At 39.9% G+C, this 21,723-nt stretch overlaps 1 protein-coding gene across 5 annotated transcripts in view; it reads left to right on the top strand.

Annotated features, from left to right (window-relative positions):
- TBC1D5 (TBC1 domain family member 5) overlaps positions 1–7,380 on the top strand; it is a 313,125-nt gene extending 305,745 nt beyond the window's left edge. For all 5 annotated transcript variants that reach the window (XM_063409301.1, XM_063409310.1, XM_063409291.1 and 2 more), the window contains one exon: positions 5,292–7,380. In XM_063409301.1, coding sequence (XP_063265371.1) covers positions 5,292–5,585 — 294 coding nt within the window. In that variant the 3' untranslated portion in view covers positions 5,586–7,380. The remainder of the gene's footprint in view (positions 1–5,291) is intronic.
- Positions 7,381–21,723: the final 14,343 nt, after the last annotated feature.

Here is a 21,723-nt window from a genome sequence, read left to right on the forward strand (position 1 = left end):
ATGGCCTCCTATTCTTGTCCTTGATTTCCTGGTATTTTATATGAAATATCTCTTGTTTTCTTCCCAAAATGGCAAATAATGTTTTTTTGGATGATTCTAGAAATTAGAAGGTAAAATGCCATATAATGTGGCAGCAAGCTCTGTGTGTGTGTGTCCACTCAGACCCTACTGGTGCTGGAGAAGCCCTTACTCAGAGGCTGATCTAAACACGTATCATGGAAGTGCTGGGATTCTTCCAGTACTGAAGGTGGAGCAAGTGAAGCCTGGTCTGCACAGATTTCTCTCCAGTGCAGATTTTCAGGGCGATGTATAATGAGGTCTAGGCTTATCCCGGTGTGTAGTCAGGGTATGTACATCCAGCCCCAGGAGCTGAGTGGCATCCATGGCTCCCAAAATTTCAAGGCTGCTCATAAGTCAACTGTGAGCAACGTGAGTAGAGGTTGTACAAGCTGAGCTGCTGCAGAGCATTAAACAGGTATTAGCACTGCATGCTTTATGTTTGGAGGTGCAATACATTCATATGGATTAGACTCCTCTTATCTCCTGGAAATTCCAATTATGATAATGAGCAACAGCACCTTTGACAGAAAGAAAAAGATTAGTGTTAGAAATGGCACTCCAGGAGGACTGGTGGTATCCTTAGTTAGTTAATTAGGGATAGTTTGTCTAACTACCCCTAGTTAGTCTGTGCTGTTTCCAAGCCCTTCATCTTTAACCACCATGCATAAAATCAAACAAAAAGAGGAGAGCTTTGGATTCCTTTTAATAGAACACAGTAAAATAAGACTGTGGAAAAATGGACTGTGATATTAGACTGTTAACTGATGGGCTCAGTTGTTGCCCAGAACAGGCCGCAGCCCAGGTTTTTAGCTCTGCTGAAGAAAAGGGGCTGTAGTGGTGCCCTGGGTCATGCTGGGAGTACTTACTGAGAGCTGCAGGGGGATTAAAAAACAACCACTTCTAGGCATTTCAGTGCATGTCTTGCTAAATAAATTTCTATTCTATTTGCATTTTCTGTGACATTGGTAATGCCTGTAATTCTATTTGGTGTGATTTGTGCTGTAGAGATTGTTCTTTGCTGGAGTTATAGGGTTATTTTCTAGGACAGCTGGAGCAGTTACAGGTGGAGCTATTCTGTAATTGAGATTAAAATCTGGTCCTTTGTGCTTGGTTGTTATATAAGTATAAATTATTTATCATCTTCGCTTTTTTTAAAAGTGTTCTTCCTCTTTTTTGTCTCAAAATCCCTTTCTGCAAAATGAGGATAAGGATATAGCCCTTCTTTAGAAAGGAAAGCTGCAAAATTAAAAATGCAAAAAAAATTAAGATAAAGGCTAAAAGAAATCAAGCATCGTTTGGAATGTTTGGCTTTGGTAGCAGCATGCAGTTGACAAACAGAAGGCTTCTGTTGCTAAATAATGAATGATAATTAACACATTATCTTGCCTTTATGTCTGTTCAAAGAAGGAGGCAAAATGAGCTGCTGTTCTTCTAAGCTTTCCTGAATTGTATCTTTGCATTTAGTTTTAACTCATTCACAGTGTGAAGGCAAATGAAATAAGCCTGGTCCTAGTAGCTGATATTCATCAGGAAAAATTGTAAGAGAAGCCATATGGCAACGGGCGTAAGGTTGTTAACTTTCAAAGCTACTGGAAGTATAATTCTGTCATTTTTCATTTATTCAGTAGTGGCAGCAGATGGGAGAAAACATGCTTCACGTCAGCATGAGTTTCCTGAAACAGAAATAGGCTAAAGAAGAAGGAAGGAGGTATTTTACCTCTGGAAATACCAGTTCCAAAATACCAGTGTATGCTAGGGATAGGCAAACATTTACAGGAAGCCCTTTCATAGAATTTTGGGGTCAGTATCTCTACTTTGCTGCTTCTCTGTTACTTCAGTGAGATACAGGTCTCCTTAACCAAACCAAAAAGTGTGGGTGGCATGAAGAGTACTGTTGCGAAGCTCAACAGTAACAAGAAATTGGAATGAGTGGTTTTCTTTCCTTTATTAAAGAGCAGGATGCTTTTTCAACTGCACTAGAGCACACGCTTGAAAGCAGAATTTAGGAAATTGGGGAGTGCCAGAGACAAAAATACTGATTTTGCTGGGCGAGTGTTTCACTAAATAAGATCTGTGTCACCCTACGCAAGGTGGAGGTGTGAGGGCTGTGAGGAGTGAAATAAAGGAATCTTGATAGCTTGGAATAATAAAGTGTATAATTTTGAAAAATTAGACTTTGCTGCATTCCCTGAGAGCTTTTAAATAGAAGTGTGGAAAGAGGCCAGGTGAATTATGTGGCAGTGGTTGTTTAGAGGAATGTATATTTCTGTTGTATGGGGAGGGGTGGGAACAAAGTGCTGAAATTTTGACTATGGCATTTAGAGCTCCCCAAAAAATATCAATACAGGTTGGAGAATTAGGTATTGAGAACAGCCTTGCTTGAGAAGGACTTGAGATTACTGGTGGATGAGAGGCTGGACATTTCCCAAATGTGCACTCAAGCCCAGAAATCCAACTGTACCCTGGGCTGCATCCAAAGCAGTGTGGCCAACAGATCAGGGTGGTGATTCTGCCCCTCTGCTCCCCACTGGTGAGACCCCAGCTGGAGCACTGCATCCAGCTCTGGGGTCCCTGGCACAGAAAGGACATGGACCTGTTGGAACAATTCCAGAGCAGCATTACAAATGTGATTAGAGGGCTGGAGCACCTCTCCTATGAAGACAGGCTGAGAGAGTTGGTGATTTTCAGTCTGGAGAAGAAGAGGTTCCAGGGAGACCTAATTGTGGCTGTTCAGTACTGAAAGGGGCTTAAAAGAGAGATGGAGACAAATTTCCTACCAGTGCCTGTTGCAATAGGACAAGGGGCAATGGTTCTGAACTGAAAGAGAGTTGATTTTAGATTAGGAAATTTCTTCTAAGGAAGAATTTTTTTAATGATGAGGATGGTGTGAGACACTGGAACAGGTTTCCCAGAGAGATGGTGGATGCTCCATGGTCTGGTTGGACAGGGCTCTCAGCAACCTGGTCTAGTTGAAGATGTCCCTGTGCCTCACTGTGGGAGTTGGACTATGTGACCTTTAAAGGTCCTTCCAATCCAAACTATTCTGAGATTCTGTGTTGATGGAGCAGAGGCACAGTTGTGTGCTGCCTGTGTCCTCAGCCCCCCGGAGATGGCAGCTGACTCACTGACAGCTCATGGAGACAGCATTTCAAACAGACAAGATGAAAGCAAAAGGCTAATTACTAACAAATGATGTCTCAGCTCAGAAGTGTTTAAACAGTGAAGTATTTCTCCTTGTAATATAGATCTCTGGTTTTAACTGCATGGAAACTGCTTGAAGGTTTTGACATTTGAACTACACTGGTTCTGCATGTATCAGGAGGGTTGGAGATCAATTTTGATAACGCTGAAAAAAGGCTAGTTGTTGAGCTTTCTGAAACCAATCTGTTGAGTTTTGTATGAATTTTATTAATTCTTCTGTGAAAAGAGAGATACTATCAAAAGTAATAATGTCAGTTTCTATCAGTGTGACAACAGTCTTACATTGGGACAGGTAAAATTTTAACCAGTGCTCTGGGCTCAAGATGCTTCCATTTGAATTATAAAGTATTAAAATTAGTTCATTCCAAACGAGAATATTATATGTTATTAAACCTATAGTAATACTAGTTATATAATATTATGCCTGCATGCTTGTAGATAACACACAAAAATTATGAATTATGAGAACAGGATATTTCAAAATTTACTAGAAAGGGAAATCTTTGAATACTTATTAATACAAATTTGGGCAAAATTCTGTATTTGAATATATTCTCACATTCAGCTGATATTTATCTTGACTGTGACTTCTAACAATTTGTAATGACTGTGTAAAGGACAACCAAAGACTTCCAGCTCCCTCATTTCATCTTACAGTCATTCAAAGTCACAGGTGAGTTTTGCTTCCTGAGCTACTCTACAGCAGCATTTCAAGAACATTCTGATCTGTAATCAGTAATCAAAATAAGAAGGTTTTTTTTGAAGAGTCACAGCTGAAGGGCTTGTATTGCCATGGATGTGGACATACACATTTTCCTCTACTTCTTTTACTCAGACTTGCATTCATGTAATCAAATATACTGGTTTTGGCATCACACCAATTCAGGATGCTTGTACCTACAGGCTGTTTGGCAGGTTGTATTATTACTCTGAAAAAGACCTGTGTGGAAGCAACCAAGAAAGCAGTCATGTTCTTGCCAGAGGAACATAGGTTAGAAAGGAGCTGAATCCAACTCTTGGAGAAGGAAACTAAATGTTGTCCATTTGGGTTGCAACCAACCTAAAAGGCTGCCAGCTGTCAACAAGTGAGGAATCCTATTCTACTGTGTAGGGCAGTTCCCCTTTCTAATTACGTATAGCTTTGACTGGAACAGCTGTGATTCTGAGTGTGACTAGTATAATGGAATATAAGAATGAGACTTCATAGAGTTTTCTGATGCACTGACGTGTGGTCTTGAGCCACTATCTAAGTGCTGAGGGACACACATTTCCCAAGGTGTAACCAGACAGACCCTTGGCACTCACAGACCCTCATTTTCTGGAAGACTTAGGAAACAGTCAGCAACACTAACCCTGGCAAAAAAAAGCTCTGGCAACCCTCATTTTTTGAACCTAAACTGATGCACACTAAACCAGGTCTGTAGGTGGTTCAGATTTCACAAGTCAGGGTTTTACTAGGAAATTTTTTATCAAATCATTCTGACAAGCTCCAAAATACTATTGTACAGACAAACAGAAAAAAAAAATCTTGAAATTACTTCACTACAGAAATCCACTGTAATTACTGAATATCTTCGCAACTGTATTGTATGTGTTTGATGCTTGGCTGCTGTGGTCACTACGTGGATGCACTATGATGATGAGACATGTAAGACTGTTAGACCAAAAAATGTATTTTTAGAGTGTTACATTTAATGCTTTTTTAAATGAGTTCTGTTGGTCAGAGCATGGTGCTAACATGCCAAGGTTGTGGCTTTGATCCCTGTATGGGCCATTCACTTAACAGCTGGCCTCGATGATCCTTGTGGGTCCCTTCCAGCTCAAAATATTCTGTGATTCTGTGAAATAACAAATGATGTTAATATCCAAAGTTAATATCCGCTTTATTTTTAACTTTATTTAGTCATTGCCACTTTTAGATAATAATTATTCCTTTGTCCCATTCCCATGTGCCTGACATGTTTCATAAGCCTCATTATGTGGTAACCCTGGTGCTCACTTTAGGTCCTTTCTGTGCCATTGTTTCACAGAGTACAACTGATTCAAGCACTAGTGAGAGCAAGAGTGCTGATGACTATATTATGGTTTCCAAAGAAGAGGGAAGAAGTAAAAGTGCTGCTCCAGAGCCAGCACAGGCCCTTCAGGCACACAAGGAGGCTGCGGTGAAGCCAGAAGCTCCATCTCGTTCTTCTTTGATATTTTCTGACCCTCTGATGGGTTCCATTTCAGCCTCCTCCAGCAATCTGAGCTCCAGCCCTGATGACGACAGTAGTAATAACAGCAAAGATTCTGACTTTGCTATTGTCAGCCCACTGGACATCTAAAGAAACAGGTTGGGAGAGTCTAGAAAATCTGTCATTACAACTCAGCTCTAATTTCTGTGATTCCACGGGCTGGATAGTTCTTTGTATTACAAGGACAAAGAATAGATAAAGGTAACCCATTTCAGCTGCCAAAAGCCTAAATTAAAATAAAAAGGCAAACAAATGAACAAAAAATACATAAATTTGGTACTTTTAAACAATAATATATACATTTTAATAACTGCCTTAAATAAAGACCCAGTAAAGCCCAGTCTAATATACAGTTATTATTAATTATGCTGTTACCTTACTTCGGAGCTTTGTTACTATAGAACTATTGCTTTCCCAAAACATAGAATAGTGTATGCTAGGTACCATAATGGAAATGTGTGGATGCTTGGCATCACACCTGAAGCAGCAACGATAGGCTAGATTTAATAGTGTCCTTTTACAAAATATTCTTGACTGGGTTTTCTGTGTAGGAAAGGATACTGTTCTTTAGAGACCACGATTAGAGAAGTAGAGAATGAGTATCAAAAAGATTAAAAGCATCATCCTGGTAGGAAGTTTGTTCTCCCTTGAGGAATCCTATTTTCTTAATTTTCATCTGGCAATAGCCTGAGGTGTGCTCAGGGCAGAGGTTCGTGTAGTTGTTCCTCAGTGCTTACAGGAGACTATGTGACAAACTCCTTGAGAATGAGGACCTACACAACAGAGACTTATTTGCCTTTGTCTACTTTTTCCCTTTGGGCATTCCCAGTTCACCTCTTTCCCTCTTTATCTTTGTCTTCTTTTACTCCCCCGGCATGATTTTTTTAATTTTACTCAGATTACCACAGTTAAAACAGTAGGTGCAAGGGAAATAACAGTGTTCATAATGTAGACCTGAGCTGATTGAACTAAAGGTAGCTCAAGTATGATAACTTATCAGGGAAGGTTGCAAAGTGAAATGAAATGTTCATAATTAAAAGCACTTTATGTGTCATTGCTATTATCTTCTATAGACTCTGTTTACATATATTCCTATGTGATTTCCATGTTTTTAACCAAGAGAAACATAATGGTGCAGCAGCGTTAACCAACAGAAAGTTTCTAATTAACTGTTACTTGTTCTTCTATGGAAAAGTGTATTTCTTTCACATCAAGTCCATAATACATGTAATAATAGCTTTTTTCAAGTAGATAAGTGGGGCTTTCTGTACTCTCTGATCCCTTTTACCTCTGTTGGACTTCACAAAACAAAACTGGTGGTGAGTAGATGGCTCCTCTTGCAAGACCTACACAGAGTTAGCTTAAGGAAGGAATGTGAGCATGTCACTCTGTCACAGCAGCAAAAAAAGCATTATTTGCTTTTAAGATGCATATACATTATACCATGCAACAACTTCCTATTTGCATGGCAAAGCTTGTGTTTGTTCAAAGTTATGAAATTGTAGTTGTTTGCTGCTTAGTCAGTAATTGTAAATGAAGTAGCATATCCCAAAGATGAGGTGACGTGTAATTTGCTGGTCTTACATTTTACAAGGTCTGTGTCGGTGATTGAACTGAAGAGTTAATTGTCATGTAATTACATGATAGCTGCCATCCTTACATGTTCAAAAGACACCATGTAGTTCTTCAGAGATTATTTGTGCCTTGTGTAAAATGTTAAAATACTAGAATGTTATGAGCAGGCATAGTATCACACCTCTCTGCAATACAGTGATGCGAACAGTCAGATGACTATTTAGATGAAAGATCTTAAATGCGTAACATTTTGGAGAGATGTTTATTTTGGTTTAATTTTAAGCTTCATAAAAAATCACTTTGGAATTCAGCATGCATGCCTGTCTCCAGTTTATTTTGTTACCCTGAGTTTGCATGAATGCCAGAGGATTGGGTGGCTGGTTGATTTTTTTAGGTCTTTCGAGCTTTTCTAGCCCTAACCTATACAGCAATGCTTGCGGCACCATCAGCAAAGGGTGACTGTTGAAGAAGTACCTGTGGAAAGAGGAAAGAAATATTCTGGGGACAGAGAGAAAAGTTTTATATTCTGTGATACATAAACCTTCAAAGATTCCAGTGCTTGGCAGGAGAAAACATTTTTACTTCTTTTTTATTTTTTTAAGCATCAGTCTTTTGATTTCTATTCTAGTGGGTTGTTTCAGGGATCATTGCAATTTTCTTGAACAGTCTCATTGCCAATGGAAGAGTGTGATTTGTACAGGTTTTTTATTTTTGTAAATTAGTTGCATCTTTAATATTGCTTATTTTAAAACCATAGTAAAAGTATATAAAGACTTGGGGAGTTTCCAGGAAGAATCAGTGAATACCGATGAGCTGAATGCATATCATGCCATGGGATATGATAAAAATCTTCAAAAACAGAGAGATGATTACACAAATAAGGTCAGAGTGACTCCAGTAAATGAACCTGCTTTGGTTGTGCCATGTCCTTTCACATCGCAAATATGTTGTCTCTGATATTTGATCATAGTGCAGAGCTGGTTGAAAGTATTTTAGTATATTCATTAAGTTAGAAACTTGTAAGTTAGATAAAACATCAAATCATCACCGTTTTTTGTAAAGAATATACTGAAAGAGAAATTGTCATTTAAAATACAAGATTCTTCTTTTTCTCTGGAAATGACCTGCTCACAATGTTCATGGATAACAAAAATCAGAAAAATTGTAAGCATTGCAAATTGCTGACAAAAACTAATGCAGCATTAAGATTGCTGATCTGAGACTGTTTTACTGTATCTCACATCTGTAATTTATTACTTTAAAATCTCTTGCATGTCATGTCAGTTGTATGTACTGCAGAAAGGCAGTATCATATTTTGACTGGGTAATGATTTAGTCGTGGAGCTTTGTATCTTTACTCTGGAAGAACATCTAGCCCGCTTTATTAAAGGAAGAATTAACAAACTTTCTGGGTTGTGCTCGTGCTGTTTTCTTAAAAAAGAGGGAAAGCTTTTTGGCTAGAATACAAGTATCATTTCTGAGAACTGGGATGATTAAAACTTTAAAACTATTTATATAAGCACAAAGTTATTAATACTTTAATCAGATTTTACCTATGTGATCCAGGGAATAAGACTTCTTGTCATTTTTCTCAACTAAACAATACAGAATATTTCCTGTTTTGCCAGTTTTCTTGTATCTGAAAATGAACCAGAACTTACCATGACCTAACTTTTCTGCAATTTCATGAAGGTCAGTATAGTATCATCATTGTGTTTCGGTAACAGTGCCAGTATCTGTACAGTACATTTCTGAATCTCTATACTTGAATTCACACTCTTCATTCTTTCCCATGGTTCTCCAGTATGTTCTCATTAAATGGTATTAAGGCAACTATTTTAAAGATTACATTTCAAATTTAAGGTGTACTTGTGCCTGGCAGTTACAATGTCATCTGTTAAAATACAATCCTAACATGAACAGATTTTCAAGTTCTTGGTGTCAACTCTTTAATAATACTTTTGATTTTGTGCTGCATGTGTTGGTCTTGAATGAATGATTCTAATGGTTTATAAGAGTTGAAAAGGTGCAGTTTCATAAAATAAACTTCATTTGGCTACAGAATAGTAGTTACACTGTCATGTAATCTGTGCTGTTCTTTTGAGAGTGATTATATATAGTCTGTGCATCAGTGTTTCCTGTATGCTCCAATCTGCTGGGCTCTGACTTTAGTAGTTAGCTAAATTTAGAGATGAAAGAGCATGATAAAAGGTTATTAGAGTAACAGCAACTTGAAGTGTGTGCACAGGCAACTTGCCTTCCTGCTTCTCACAACTTATTTAACCACTGAAATGGTAAGAGAGGTTTTAGGTATGTGGGAGGATCCTGCAAGAGACAAAGTGCATAACCCTAGAAACAGACAATGAGCTGGAAGGGATGCATCTTGAGACTCTGAAAGTATGGGTTCTTTAGGGCAGGAACCATTGTTTTTCTCTGATGCTGGACAACACAAATACTGTCAAAATCAGGATAACAATAATAATAATATACTCATTACTTCACCACATTTCCCTCTTTCAAACAGCGAGCTAGATTTTATCCAGTAACAGTAACTCATCTGACAGCAGTAGTGTTGGAGCAGCAGAATCTGGTCCCACACTGCTGAAATAAGTGCAGATGAGGAACAGAAGTTTAAATAAATAAACTAAAATCAAAGAAACCTCACACCAGAAACAGAACTATAATATTGCCAAATACAAAAAGCTGTATTTTTTCCTGATATATACAAAGTATAAGAAGTATTTTCTAAACTCTGCTTCAGGTAGCACTTGTGTCCCTTGTTTGACTATGCCAGGTAGGTTTGTGCAAACCTATATTTATTTTTAACTTGTAAAAGCCTAGCTGATGCCAGGATGGGGGAAATATTGAAAGGTGTCAGCTGCAGAAGGAAGACATTGTGGTTCTGTTTTCTATGAATTGTAAGAATTTGATCCTTCAAATCCCGCTGATTTAACAATTTCATTGTCTTCCATGTCAACAACATGAAAAACCCTGTAGTCATTTCCAGAGACCTGATGAGAACCCCACTGCTTGAGTCATCACATGCAGTTGCAGAGCTTTGAGCTGGGAAAGTTTTCACAGCTTTGCCTTTGTGAGCTTTGGGGACTGTAGCAAAACCAGGTTTGTCTGAATTTTTAACTCATACAAAGAAGCATTTGAAGATATTACAAATTATCCTGTCAGTATTTGAGACATTTTGGAATAGAAATGCTATGTAGTTTTGAGATGGAAGAATAGTTGTCAAAATATCTTGATTGCCCAGCTGCTGTGTTAATTGAATTCAGGGGATCGGGAATATAGCAGCATTTCCAGAGCATCATTAAACCGCCCTTTAAAATAAGAGTGTATCAAGCAGACAGATACTAGAATGCAGATTGTCAGCAGTGACATATAGCTTGCTGGATAATATATACCTCTTTGCAATAGTCAGGAACATGCATCATTTCTATCCACAAAATGGGGGGGCTTGCAACATGCTGGAACACGTGGCAGAAAATGTAAGTGAATGTGAGCCTGTTCATAAAACATTTTTAAAGCTTCAAGGATTAAAATGCACCAAAATTGTTTTTAAGTATAAAATAAATTCACACAAAGCTTATGTAGGCTTGTAAAGATTATCAGGTTTCAAAAAAGTTTCATTTAGTTTAGAGAAGTTAGATGGAACTCCAGTCTCCAGTGATAGCACAGGGTGACTTACAGAAGCACCCATAGGAGTTTAGGACTGCAATGAACTTCTTGTGCTTCAGACTTCTAACTTTCAAATTCTGGAGAACATTAATTCCAGCATGTAAGCAATGAATTGCACATGTTTACTAAGTTGCAAAGAAGTCATGATGGGGGAATTCCTCAGCAGACCCTCTTTCCAAACTTCTTTTGTTCTCATTTCCCACAGTCAAACCCATCTGACAATTTTGTGGTGCCCATAAAAACTTTAGCTGTTTAATTTTCTTGAATAACTGAATTCTCAGTCACTGTGATCAAAGTTAGCTGTTAATCATCTCAGGACTCTAATACCCTATGCCTGCAGCCTGGCCATCAGCCCAACCAGCGTGCTTCTTGTTCTCATGTAAAATCTGAAATCTTATGAAAATCTCACAATACTTCTACAGCAGGTGGTATCCACACTCAGTCCTCATGACTTCCCTGTGGTAAGCTTTATTGTCAGTTTTATTGCCTAATATTTTCTCTAGCCATACTTCCATTGTAACTCCTGCAATCAAGAAAAAATAGAAGAAAATCCTGCCTTCACTCAAAAATGTTTGGCTTTTTCTTTTCTGCCTGTACTGGCAAAGTCTCTCTGCAGAGAATTTTTTGTTATTTCTTGTAAAAGAGCCTATGTGTATTTATATGGCTTGTGGGATAAAGTTCTGATATATGTTCTCTTTTAAAATGCTGAAACAAAAACACTGATTTCTCCAAACCTTTTCCCATAATAAGGGGGGCTTGAGTTAAGCATAAACTTTAAAAAATAACTATGAATGGGAATAGTGGGGAATAGTGTCTATTTTCAATTTCTAAAAAACAACATATTTTAGTAGACAGACTGGAGGGCAAACAATGCACTCTACCAAACTATGACATTTTCTTAAAAAAAAAAAAAATTAAAATTCATTATTCCCCCTGATGAAACCGTGGAGAGGGGGAGCTCTATTTGGGGCAGGGTGCTCCTGGGCACAGGGGAAGGTGGCCCATGGTTGTGCTTGGAGGGAGTGCAGGACACCCAAGGCCATGCCACAGTGGCGTGTGTTCCCATGTCTGGAGCATTCCCATCCTTGTGCAGGGGCCACAGGCTCCAGTGTTGCTGGACAGATGGAGGATCAGAAGATAAAAATTAGTCTGTTTTACCTTCCGTGTATCTTTAAGCTTGAGAGGAAATAAAAATGGGAAAGCAATTGCAAGCACCATTAACTGTGCTGGCATTGCAGTCACTGAAATGTGCTTTCCTCAGTGTTTTCCTTCTGTGGGATGCAAATTTTGCATTGTGGAGGGGCTTATAAAGAACAAATAAAAACACCTTTTTCATATTCTGACATTTTTGCTGTATGTGAATATTAAGAGGTTTTAAAGAGATGTTATTATTGGTGTATGTCCACATAGAGATTGCAGCAACTTCCCTCCTTCTCTCTCCTCCATGTATCAGACATTCTGAAGTAAGCCAAAGAAAAGAGAGAGAGAAAGAGCATCTTTAAAATTCTTGTAATCTAAGTGCTGAATTTTATGTGATGGTATTTGTATGCTTGGTAGCTTGCACTGAGTAGAAAACCAACATCTATTAAAACATGTTAGAGAGAGAAAACGAGTCTATGGTTTTTGATTTATGCAAGCATTGTGTGTTTTGCCAGTGCTTGTTAAGGTGCATCTGGCCTTACTGGAGGAAGTTATATGGTGAATATGGCTTCTGCAGATTTTTTTTTTTTTCCAAGAAAGAAAATCAGTACTTGCTTTTGCATATGAAATTTCTTACTGCTTTCTAAAATCTTCCATTCTCTGAAAATACCCTTTTGTTGTGCTTCTATAAGATATGTCAAGAGTTAATTTTTCTTCCTCACTATCCTCTGTCTTTTGTCTGCACCCTGGCATGTGCACAAACTGCAGAACCATCTCATCTCTCCATCTCTGCCTTCCCCAGGTTGGGATTTATAAGAGATCCAATTGCAAATCACTTGGGAAAAACTGCACCAAGAGATGTGAGGGTACAATACAAATTGCAGCCTGAACCAAATGAGTAAGTCACACCTTGCCAGCAAACATTCACAGGTTCTCTGACCTTGAAAGCCACAAGCACACCAAAGGTCTTGGGCTGTTGAGTCTGGCCTCTTGTCAAGGAGAAGCATTGGTAGGAAGCAATCTGCATGATGGAGCAGTGTACCATCATTTGAGAAGAACTATACCCTTTACCTTCAAAATCAGAAAATGTGGGTCTAACCTTCAGCAAGTTTACAAAATGCACAGCAAAGACCTCAAGCACAGAGAAGCAGCCAAAAATTCTCACATTTCATGAGCCTGTCAGTGCACACTGTGGATGCTGCCATGATCAAGATAACAACAGGCTCTGGGGGCTGATGATAAAAATATGAACTCCAGTTTCTGCTGAAAAATGCTGATGAGACCAAATAGAACCGTCAGGTAGGAGCAAGATGAGTTCAACAAAACGCGAAATACGATTCCCTTCCTTCAGAAAGAAACTGTAAAAGTTTCAAATATACTACTTTGATCTTCTCTACTTTCTCTATAAGAGAAAGTCAAAATTATTTCTGTTGGAAACTTCATGTAATCCTTTAAAGAAAGTGAAATATATACAAAAGGTGAAATATATATAAAACTTTTAAAACTAATACATTTCAATTCATGATGTTTTAAAATTCCTTCATCAATTGACTGTTTTTTGGATGGAGAGGAGCTTATCTATAACAAGAAATAAAATCTATATGAGGAATGTGGGTCTGTGCTGCAGGATGCTCCTTGGGAACAGAGCCAGGCAAGTTTAAAACTGAGAGATACTTAAAACAGAAAGTGGAGCTTTGCAGCTTACACTTAAAGGCAGAACTGGCATTTTATGGGGCTGGCTGCTGGAGGTAGATGCTGACCTGAAAACCTCACTTCTCTAGGAGAGCTGGTGAGCAGCACTGTCAGGGACAGCTCATACACTGAGGCAGATGGAGCTGTCTGTCTGTCTGTCTGCTGTCTCTGTACATGCCTGGCTTTCTGTCCAGCAGATTGGGGTGGTGCATCAATATGGAAACCATTAGCTGTATGATTGGCATTGCCATATTTTGGGTGAAAGAGCAGTGGGTTAACCCCAGGTTTTAGCAGTGTGCTGGCAATCTTCTCTCTAACCTTATCACATTTGCAGAGCCACATGGGGAAAGGTAAATCCCCATTTCCAGAGCCTGCAGTGCAGACCCAGCCTGTTTGGATCAGATCACTCTGAGTGTGAATCAGCACACTTTGATGCCCACAACCACAGCAGCTTATTCAGATCAAGGTATTTTTTTTTCTTTTATCCAACATCTGCTGGCCTAGATAACCATCAATGGTTCATCACAGGGCTTGGGGTGGCACTGCAAGCCAGCAAGTCAGGGGAATGCAAATGGTCTCCGGAAACTAAGGCACCACAGGGAAGTTTTTATTTATTTTTGATAGGAGGATCAGTTAAAATTTGAGAGTTTTAGAGAGAATAACAGAGAACTAATCTTATTGAGAGCATTTTGTTTATCAGCTACATTGCTGCACTGGTAACTTGGGTAACCTGGACACTGGGGAGAGCCTCCTCTCCCTTTCCTGCTCCATCAAAATACCTCTGTGCTAGCACTTGTTCACCTCTGCTGGTGGTGTGTGTCCTTCTAAGACACCCATAAGAAATGACAGGTTCTTGTCCTGTCCAGGGTCACTGGAAATGCTCACTGCAGGCACAGCCCCTAAGTACCCCTTGGTCTTCAAGGATACCAGACTCTGATCACGCTTGGGCTTGTGGGTCTGGTAGGTTGTGCACAGAACATCCGTGTTGCAAACATTCTCAGACCTCTGCAGGGAGCAGCTCACCACAGACCCTCCACGTCAGCGCCTGCCACCGCTGCTGCTGGTGCTAAATCACGTAGCTAACCCCAGCGAGGGCTGCAGCAGCGACGCTTCTTGGAAGTCCTCGCCTCAGTTCAGAGAAAGTCTCGAAGAGGAATCACAGGCCACCCGCTGCCTCTGCTCCGGGTTGGGGACAGGACACTTGCCAGCAGCCCAGCACTGAGCACCAGCAGCATGTGGACAGCAGCACCTGGCCCTTGCCTGCTCCTTCAGAGGCTGCATTGATTTTGGGGGCTGCATGGGGGGCTTGGCACCCGTCCTGCAGCGCACTCTGTGCCAGACATCCTCCCCACGCTCTGCTCCACAGCAGCCCCTCAGCATCACATATGCAGCCCCCAGCTGGGGCTGCTGTGGAGGTAGCAGCAAGTTTGTAAAGGTTTTTGGCAGGAGTGGGCACTGAGCCTCCTACAGGCTGGTGTAGTCCAATTTTCATACATCCATGGGTCCTCCAGTTTGGCTGCATCTGGGGAGAAATGTTTCCTTTTTGGTTGTAATTAGCTTCCTGCTGACAGTCTTCACAGAGCTATTCTTGGGGCTTGAATTCATCAGGGGAGTGAAGGGGGGGGTGTTGGTGCTCCTCCATTTTTCAGAGTCAGGATAGTGTTGGGGGTTATTTTCTTTCTTTTAAATGCGCATAGGTCTTCTTCCTGGGGATGAGCACACTGCCTCTCCAGTGCTGCTCTGTGCCATGGGTGATGATCACAGGGCTCCAACAGGCCACTGAGCATATTCCAGAGGGACCAAGGGGTACCACCAGTCTGCATCTGAGCAGGTACAGCCCCCACCCATCCCATGCACACCTGGAAACCCAGGCTGTGCCACAGCCTATGTCAGCAGAGAGCTGTGCAGCACAGCCTAAAAGTTTCGCTGTGAACCAGCTCTTCAGTAAGCAGAGCGTGAAGAACCCCATCACCGAAGGTCCTCTGCCACGCAATGCGTGGGCCAGGCAGTGCCCTGTGGACTGCCAGTGCCCCACAGCACAATGAATCTGCGCTGACCTGAAACGGCTTTAAAAATAGATCCCAAGATGCAGGACTGGGGAGAGCGGAAAGGCAAAGCATGAGCTCACTGCTGCTGCTGACTTTTGCATTTGAATAGATTTTCTTCAACAGTAAAGAAGCAGCTAACATCTGGTTAGACTTTTGTTTTGGAGTCCATGTTTTAGCACATAATTACTGTTGCATTCAGAGTTTTCCTGAATTCCCTTATTTTACGTCTCATATAGCTTAATGAAAGTGGCTAAGAGATTTAGCTGAAAAAGCTTGTGCAAGATTGATTAGGAGGATAATTTTAGGAATGTTTGGTAACTAGAACATTTCATTAAAAGAACTTCTTTTTCTAAAAAATGTTATATAGTGTCTTGTGATTTTGTGACCTACCTTCTCAGCTAAAGATTAAAGATGATTTTTTTCAAAGTAAAGGTGTGGGAGAGTAAAAGAAACTAACTGTACCATGATAATAATGAGGAGAGGCTGTGAGAGCAGTGTGAAGACTGTTGCCTTGAAACAGATTTACAAACAGCTCAAAGAATAAATTAAAGTACACATGAATAACAAGTACATTAGTCACATTAGGGCTTAATGAAGTGTTTATGAAAAGCAGCCTTGTAGCACTGTCCTTCAGAAGTAATTCACTAAGATGGGCCTGATAACATGTTCTGGATTTAATTTGTCCAATGTTTAGGTCACTTAGGAAGGGAGACAAGGATAGGATACCCAACATTGTTTCAGGATTAGCAATCAGTTGGAGAAAGTTAGAAATTCTCCTGGAGCATCTGGGCTTTATCAACTTTACATGTTGTAAATTCATAGACACGATTAAAATCAAGAGTAGAGCCTACACTGAGCTCTGATTTTCACAGAACTCTTGATAGTAACAGGACAAGAAATGGGGAATGAGAAGAGATTTTTTCCATAAAAAAATGGAGGCTGCCAACCACCATTTAATTGCCTCAATGGAAGGCAAAGCACTGCCTTTTCTGCCCCACCTTGTACACTTGCCACACTGTTTTTCCTTTGTAGATGACCTGTGACTGTAATGCAGCCATCGCTGCTAAAATCTCTGTGGTCATTATGGAAACAGGGAACTTGCTGTGCTCCACCACAGCTGGATCAAGTTCCACCAGTTACCCAAGGGTCATACTGAGAACTGAGGAGTCAAATGCCTCTACTTGGCTGTTGGAGAAGACTGATGTGACAACTCATCATCAAACCAGTTATCTGAATTCACAGACAGTGGCAGAGCTGCACCAAACAGAAGCTGGTTTGTCTTTGGTTTTCATTTCATTGTGACCCCATGTAATCTGCAAGGGTAGAGCAGGCTCTGCATAGGATGCTAAAGTGGGACCAGAGTTAGCATTTGAATGAATTAGCTGCCTCAATATGCTTTAAAGTCTTGTCTGAGCTGGTCTGTGTGCCCTTTTCCAAGCTCTGGGGAGCATACTTATAGCTCTTCCCTAACACTGCATAACGAATACATGACAAATTGTGTCCTCTGCTGCTGAGGTAATGGGAAGACCCTGCTTTACTTCAGATTGATAATTGGAGTAGCTTTATTGATTACAACATTTCTGAGAACTATAAACTCAGAAAAGAAAGAAAAGTAGTTGGCAGAAGTTAATTCTAAAGGTACTATAGATATATCACTGATGTCATATGTTTATATTAATGCAGCAAAGAAAAAGCTGCAATGGCCTGGATGCTGAGGGTGTAATGTCTTGATTTTTTACAGAATTCAAGATTAAGGCCATGTTTGAAGAATAGCGTGGATCAAATAGGTACATGCAGCAGAAGTAATCAGATGAGACTCTGTCTGCTACACTGAAAGAAAGTTGCTACCCAAACAAATCATTCTGTGACTTCAATAACTCTCAGGGCATGGAAATATTGACTGATGGATGCATGAGTTCTCCTGAATTGTCACTTGCCTATGTGTACTAATGCAGAAAATACAGACACTGCCTATTCTTTGCCAATGACTGGAAAAATAATTCATGCTCTAGGTTACCTTCGTGATTTTCAACAATAAAGACTGGACAAGTTTTATGCTGTCATTAAAGAGTAAATCCAGCACAGACAATAAAGAGTGTTGGATACGTCAGCCTCTGCACTGTTACGTGCCAATTTAGCCAATGTCATGTAGTGCAATCTCTCTGCAGCATGACAAAATGAAAGCATTTAGAGCAGGTTCTTTTCCTCATAATCTTTCATGAAGTAAGTTTCCAGATCTTTGCTATTCAACCTATTCTGCAGAAAGGAAGAAGTAATTCTGTGTATACATGTGATTTATTATTTCAGAGTGTTTATTATTTTTACATAAAAGTGCTGAACTTTATTTGAATTCACTGGTTCCTTCAATTTGTGGGAGAGGAAGGTTCCTGGAAAAAAAAATTACTTGTAGAAGTCAGTGCAGAACAAATATGGTATGCTTCATGTTTGAATATGGAAACCAAGACTTCTCCTTTTAGAAAGTGTGGGAAAGAATACCAATGAACGCTCATACATGGCATGACTTTAAATAATCTTTCTTCATCTGGGAAGCTCTAACATTAACAGAGGACCTAGTGTCTTTGGGGAGCATAAGCAAGCCTTTATAGAAGGATGAAGGAGTTTTGGACAAGGATGACCTGTTCAAGATCAAAAACCAAACGTTGGTTTGAAACATTTTGGCAATTGCTGTATTTTAACTTGTTCCCTTTGTATGTAATGAAAACCTTCATTAGAGCAATACATAACGAGCTTGCAATGTTTATCTGGCCCTGAATAAGATACTACTATAATGGTATTTGAAAGTCACCATGGTCACAGAGAGGACTGTTCCATATGTTTTGCTTTAAAAAGCAAATCTCTCAGTGTGCCTTTGAGACAATAAGTTTTAGGAAGCAAAGAACTTACTGTGAGATGCTGGCATTTCCAAACTGGTCTTTCACAGTGATCTTCCTCCATATCTGAACATCTTAGGGAATGAGACCCCCAATGGACCTCCCAATCTCCATCTTACCTGTCTTCTCACAGTAAAAGACAGAACTCAGCACAGGGCACAAATATTACTCTGTTACAAATATCACTGATTTACACTTCTTTTGAGGAATGGGAGGAACAGAAAGACACCTTTTATAAAGGAGAGGAATCTTCCTGGCATTGCTACAGTTCTTAGAGAAGAGAGCTGTGTCCAAGACCATCACTGGAAAGCATTTCCTGAGGATCAGGGCTGGAGTTTACCTCACCCTTAGATATCTGTTTTGGGGCTACAAACTATAAAAATGGAATGACAATTAACAATGGAATGACAATTAACATGTTGTTTCCCCCAATTCTTCTACTTTTTCATTGTTTTTATTGTTATTACTGTCTCTTACAAAATACCCAATGTGATTACTGAGGGTATGAAGCTCTTGCCTTGCAGATCATGTGATAAATAACATAGATAAGGGTACTTTTAGTGGAGAAAAAATCACCTGGTCACAGTGTCCTTCAGAAAGTGGTGAGATGTCCTTATCTTGCTGTATTTCCTGTAAGGCTCAGCATGTTGGTAGGAGTAAACAAGGGTACACCCAGATGAGTGCTGCAGGTTGTTATGAGTTGAAATAGCAGGTAGCTCACATTACTTGTGTACAAAGTTTCAGTTCCTTAATAGCATAGAAAATCTTGAAACTAGGCTTACACACTTCTGTGGTACATGGGAAGAACGTATCTTTCTCTAGGAGAAATTTCTTAAGCCAATACACATCTTCATGCCTTGATTATAAATTCTGTACATTGAATAATTTATGTTAACCAGGATTCTCAAATAAAACCAGTGAAAATGCAAATAATGCTTCTTCCTTTTTATGAGAAAACTTCTAAGAGCATATAAATATTTTGTTAGAAGCTCCATTTCAGCTAGCAGACCTCCAGAAATTAGGGCACTGAGCTGTAAACTTCACATCCTGTTTTTTCTTTAATACCATCTGGGAAAAATAATGGAATCTAGGCTTTACTGCCTTTCCACAGATCATACACAAGCAAAAAGACTATCGCTTGCTTTGTTGTGTTGAGACTATCACCATTCATGTGAAGCCTAAAACTCAGATTAATCTCTGAACCATGATGGTTTCATTTTCAAAGCAGCAAGCTTAACTTAAATGCTCTGTGTGACTTGAGGTTCTGGCTGCCTGAGGCTGCTCTGGTCTCTAGGTCTCCTTACAGTGGCCATATCTCATCCAGCTCCTCACTGAAAGGTGTCACACTAACTCACTGCCCTGGCAGGAGAAACAAAGATGGGAAACTGACTCTAGATTTTCTTCTTCCCAAACGTTGCAGTGACATCTATCCCACTGATATTTTTTTTTTTTTTTTTTTTTTTTTTTTTTTTTTTTTTTTTTTTTTTTAGATCTTTTGTAAATCTTGTGTGTTTTATTGGCCAGTAGGGATATTTCATCTAGACTCTCCTCAAATTACTAACACTCGGCAGACAAGGGTCTGCATATCCCAACCTCTGCAATACAGTCACTGCAGCATTGCGACGGGAAGAGGAGACCCATCAAGGCTCTTATTGCCACAAAGGATTTAGATGTTATGTAGAGGAAACAGCAATCCTGTCACTTTTGTTACCTAATTCTCCACCCTTTGAAAAGAAAAAGAACTTCTGGTTTTTTCAAAAATTTGGCAATGTGATAGTTCACGATCTCCGACTTGATCTGTGTTTTCAGAAGCCTCCTAGTTGATTACTGTTAAAGACTTGAGTCTTCTTTCTTACACTTAATGTAACAAGAATAATATTACAAACCAAACAGGGGTTTGGGTGTTTGTTTGCTCATTAAGCAGTCAGCAGGAGCTCACTTAATGGAGCACAAACTCACAGTTATTATATTATCACTTAATTATTCAGCACTGACATCACTGCATCTTCACAGCAGGCAGCCGCACAACTTGGAAAGGGGTGTGTTTCACTTCAGCCTTGTACATCTTGATGAAAATAGGGTAAAAGGAGTGGCTGGAGGCAGCTCTGTGCCAGACTGATCCTGCCTTACTTCATATAGCCTTTCAAGCAAACCAGGCCCTCATCGCAGAGCACAAGCCACGGGAAGTTGTTCTGAAATAGGGCAGCTACAGGGAAGAGTAATCAGAGGAAAGGAGCTGCCAGTAAAAATGTCACATCGCTGTACAACTGGGCTTGCTAAGACATTTTTAGGTTGTTTAATAGAGAGGAATTGAGAGATGGATGCTTTTGCAGTGGTAAAAAGTGTTCACCTAGATTTCCTGAAATCTCAGTTCTTTATTTAATCCACTGCTGAAACAAATGTAACACCATTGAAGCTGCTGTTTCTCTGTGAGTTAATTTCTAGTGTAGACTTCCCTGCTGTCCTTGAGGAGTTATTTGTTTCTTGTGTCTTTCCCGAACAAAATCTTGTCAAATGGCCAGGCAATGCAAGCCAGATTATCCCACCTCTCCACAAAGCTATGTTGCAGGGGGATGCTGTAGAGTTTTTGTTCTCATGGTGGAGTTTTAATCACTCTTCTTTCAAACATGCAGCACAGCAAAGGCCAGATGCCAGGCAGTGTAAGGTCTCAGCTGAGTCTCTTTGTACAACAGCTACATTGCCAAAGTCAATCATTGTTCAGGTGGCAAAATTGGGCTGAGTCGACGGTGTTCAGCTTTGCAAGGCCGCACACCAGCTCTCTACAGAAAATGTGGAAAAGCAGCAAGGAAAAGAGGCAGGAGTACTCTGCTCAAGGGCTTGTGGGGTTTTTTCATTGTTCTGTGCAGAAGAATGTGTTCTCTCAGTGCTTTCTCAAGGGAAAAAAATCTCTTTGGGCAGAATTGTCTCTAACTGAAATGATTGGCAGACTCATGCAGAAGCACATTCCTGCAGATAAGTGATTGCTTCTTATATAAGGGAACAGCTTTTGCAGGAAGTCCTGAATGCACAACTTTCGAACATCTTGTATTCAGTGTTGAGAACACGTAACACAGGAATTTGTATTCACCACAGTGAGAGACCTGTGAAGTTTCTGGCAATGACTTTATAGATTATGTTTGTTGCTGTGTCATTCTGAGATTCAGAGGTGATTTTAAAGGGTAATGTGCAAAGGTG

This window comes from Prinia subflava, chromosome 1, assembly GCF_021018805.1.
Source record: "Prinia subflava isolate CZ2003 ecotype Zambia chromosome 1, Cam_Psub_1.2, whole genome shotgun sequence".
NCBI classification, from domain to species: Eukaryota; Metazoa; Chordata; class Aves; order Passeriformes; family Cisticolidae; genus Prinia; species Prinia subflava.